At 32.3% G+C, this 3,265-nt stretch overlaps 1 protein-coding gene across 1 annotated transcript; it reads right to left on the minus strand.

The window, feature by feature from the left end:
* Positions 1-496: 496 nt before the first annotated feature.
* Positions 497-2,827, minus strand: LOC111612878 (three-prime repair exonuclease 1-like). Its single transcript, XM_023354161.1, has 3 exons — positions 2,792-2,827; positions 2,463-2,748; positions 497-1,956 (listed from the first exon to the last, which is right to left on the minus strand). Exons 1-3 carry the CDS (start codon positions 2,825-2,827, stop codon positions 1,223-1,225), a joined length of 1,056 nt encoding a protein of 351 aa, XP_023209929.1. The 3' UTR covers positions 497-1,222.
* Between the last annotated feature and the right edge of the window lie 438 nt (positions 2,828-3,265).

Here is a 3,265-nt window from a genome sequence, read left to right on the forward strand (position 1 = left end):
GATTTTTCCGTTTTATATGAGTTCCATGTTGTACGAATCACTTATATTTTACAAATACGTGTGCTGGGCTGTGAACGGCTCACATATTTGTAAAATCTAAGTGACTCATACAAAATGGAATTCATATAAAACGGAATTATCAACAGTGTTATAGGGTATAGAATAGAACCTTTGCAGTTTTATTATTATTATTTTCAGATATGGCGATACAATGTATTGTTATATCTGAAGGGTAGCAAATGAACGTTCGAGGAAATTGTCCATAACATTAACAATTAAAAAAAAACTGCAACGAGTTGCTTAATTTCACGGCAACATTTAAAATTTTGGTAGCGCCATCTGTTATAATATTTTATTGAAAAACTTTTTACATTTTTAACTATTATAAAATGGCACAAAGCTTAATTTCGAGAGTAGGGATGGGTTTTATAAAAAATTGTAAATATTAATAACGAGTAAATTCGTCAAGTCAGACCCTACTGGAGATACACACCACTGACTGGCTCCCTTTATCCACCCATCTATCTTTAATCACCAAAACTTACTACATTCTTCCTTATTCTTTAGCTTCTGGTCTTCCTCTTTGTCCCCTTCTCTGTCCAGGTAGGAGTTTTCCTCTTTCTTTCAGCCGGAGTGGCTTCTCCTCCGGACTCGGTAATGGCGTCGCAGTCGCGCGAGCGCCTTCAAAAGCCACCATCGGGATCGGAAGCACTCATTACTTCTGACGAATTAAGATTTATTTCTCCTCTGTCGGAATTGGAGAAACTCTTCTCCATCCGTTCGTCCCTTCCTTCGGACCAAATCTATACGATTTTTCTGGAAGGACAGGGACCTCTCCGACGTCTTCGTCCGGCTGAGCTCCATGCGGCCCTCAAACTGCATTTCCCCCGACCGGAATTGCTGCTAGATTGTCCGCTACTCCCGTAGTGGTCTTCTAATAATCAAAACTCGGGATCACCAAGCCGCAGAGGCGGCTCTTCGTATTCTCGATATTGCCGGGAGTCTCGTAAAAAACACTCGTAAAAAAAGGTTTTTCGTGGATTGTTATAAAAATATAAAGTTATGATTAAAAAATAAAGCTGAAGCATGCAATTACAAAAAATAATTCAATAATGAATTTTTTTTATATAACTAAAAGCAATTCATTGCACATTCTTGCATTATTATTCAATGTGTATTACCTATATTTCTATGTATAATGACTAAAAATTATCTTAAATTATTACCATAATGGGTTTATATTTTCAAATGGGACTTTCTTTTCTTCCATCCATGTCAGAAACTGATCATTTATTTTCTTTGCCATTTTTAACAGAGCCAAAGCGTCACCTTCGGCTGCATGTGAATCGGGTTGAGGACAATTAAAAAAATATTCGTACAGGCTGCTTAATTTGTAAGACATTTTTACCTTTGTTTTTGATGGAGTTTTTTTATCAACAGAAGTATTCTGTTTAACATCTGGATAATTAGTAAGTAGCTGTTTTCTGACTGAACGTTCTGTTTTACATAATTTCTGATCCTCCGAGATTTGTCGCATGTCTGCAGATTTTTTACATATTTCATTAGATGGAGTTCTTTTGAGAAAGTCTATATTATCTTTAACAATATTGTCATCTTTGTCATTGTTACATTTATTATCCAAATGTACATTTGTAAGAGCATCAGTAAGATATTCAATTTGATTTGATTCTTCATTCCTTGCTGAAGGAGATTCAATTTTAATGTGTATTTTAGAAAGAATGGACCTGAAGGCAGGTAAGGTGTCTGCACAAAACATGAATCCAGAAATATCCATTTCAGAATTGTTAAATTCTGCTCTTAAAAGAGGAAAATCAAATCTATTACCATTATGAGCTAAAATACAAATAGGTTTATTTAATCTTTTAAGGAATAATTTTATTAATTCAGCACTGTTTATAAATGTTTCTTGAAACTGAAGTAATGAATCGGTTAAACCTGAAATTATATAAAATGTAAGTGTTATAAATTCAATTACTCAAAACTGGAAATACGTTAATAAACACTGCACAAGTAACCAATATCCAGAAAGAAGAAATTACAAGAAAGCAAATGTTTTTCAGCCATGTTTAATGGGCATTGTCAGGCTAACTACTTGCATTCTTAGAATTTCTTCTTGCTGGATAATAGTTATTTGTGCAGTGTTTAGAAGTGTTATATTTACAAAATTTTTCAATATAATTATATAAAAATTTGGAAAATTTCTTTTAAACTCCAAAGCCTTCGGAGTTTAAAAGACATCTATGACACTAGCAGAAAGATATGAAATGATATTCTGCAAAAACATACAGGAAGCAGGATAATTTGGAAAGTTATCAAATATTAACAATTATGCTAAAAATCTAGTTGTAATCAATAAACTCAATTACAACTGGAGATTTTTAGTCTAATTAATGTGGTGATCGTTATAACTTACTAATGTACTGTACATGCTAATACGTTACCTGTCAATTTTTCAGCACCGGATGAAATATGGCAACGTGGTCTAAAGAAGAGGTTTAATTTATTAATGACACGAATGTTTTCATTATTGTTTTCAAATTCTCTTCTGTCAACAGCTAGAAGTGATAATTCTGTGATTTGTACATTTCTTTTGCCTATCAAATGTGAAAGTCCAGTAGTTTCAGTATCAAAAAATACCAGAGTCTGTATCTTCACGTCACCTGCTGAAGCCATCTTCGATACATATTCTNAGAAGTGATAATTCTGTGATTTGTACATTTCTTTTGCCTATCAAATGTGAAAGTCCAGTAGTTTCAGTATCAAAAAATACCAGAGTCTGTATCTTCATGTCACCTGCTGAAGCCATCTTCGATAAATATTCTTAACACACTGAAAAATATAAACTGTTTTAAATTTTATATACATGAAGATTATTTTTATTATTCAAGACAGCTATACAATGGGAAAGTCAAAGTTTAGAAAAATAATATTTAATCTGGATAAAAATTTTTAGTCATATACTAAATAATCATTTAAATGTAACTGTATTGAATACTAAATATTCTTGTTTTTCCTGTTTACCAAGTATCAGCTGATTTACTATATTTAAAACTGCATGAAACAAAAGGCTTAGAGCAGTGGTTATCATATGTTTTGTACTACCACCTGTTTTCATTGCATATATTTCATTAGAACTCCCATAAAATCAGTCACTTACACTGAAAATTAACATTAATAAAAACTTTATAAACAAACTCAAAGCCAGTAATTCTTGATTCTCAACTTTTCAAATCCTTTAAGAATC

This window comes from Centruroides sculpturatus, unplaced genomic scaffold (genome assembly GCF_000671375.1).
Source record: "Centruroides sculpturatus isolate CEXI.00-Female unplaced genomic scaffold, Cexi_2.0 scaffold1732, whole genome shotgun sequence".
NCBI lineage: Eukaryota > Metazoa > Arthropoda > Arachnida > Scorpiones > Buthidae > Centruroides > Centruroides sculpturatus.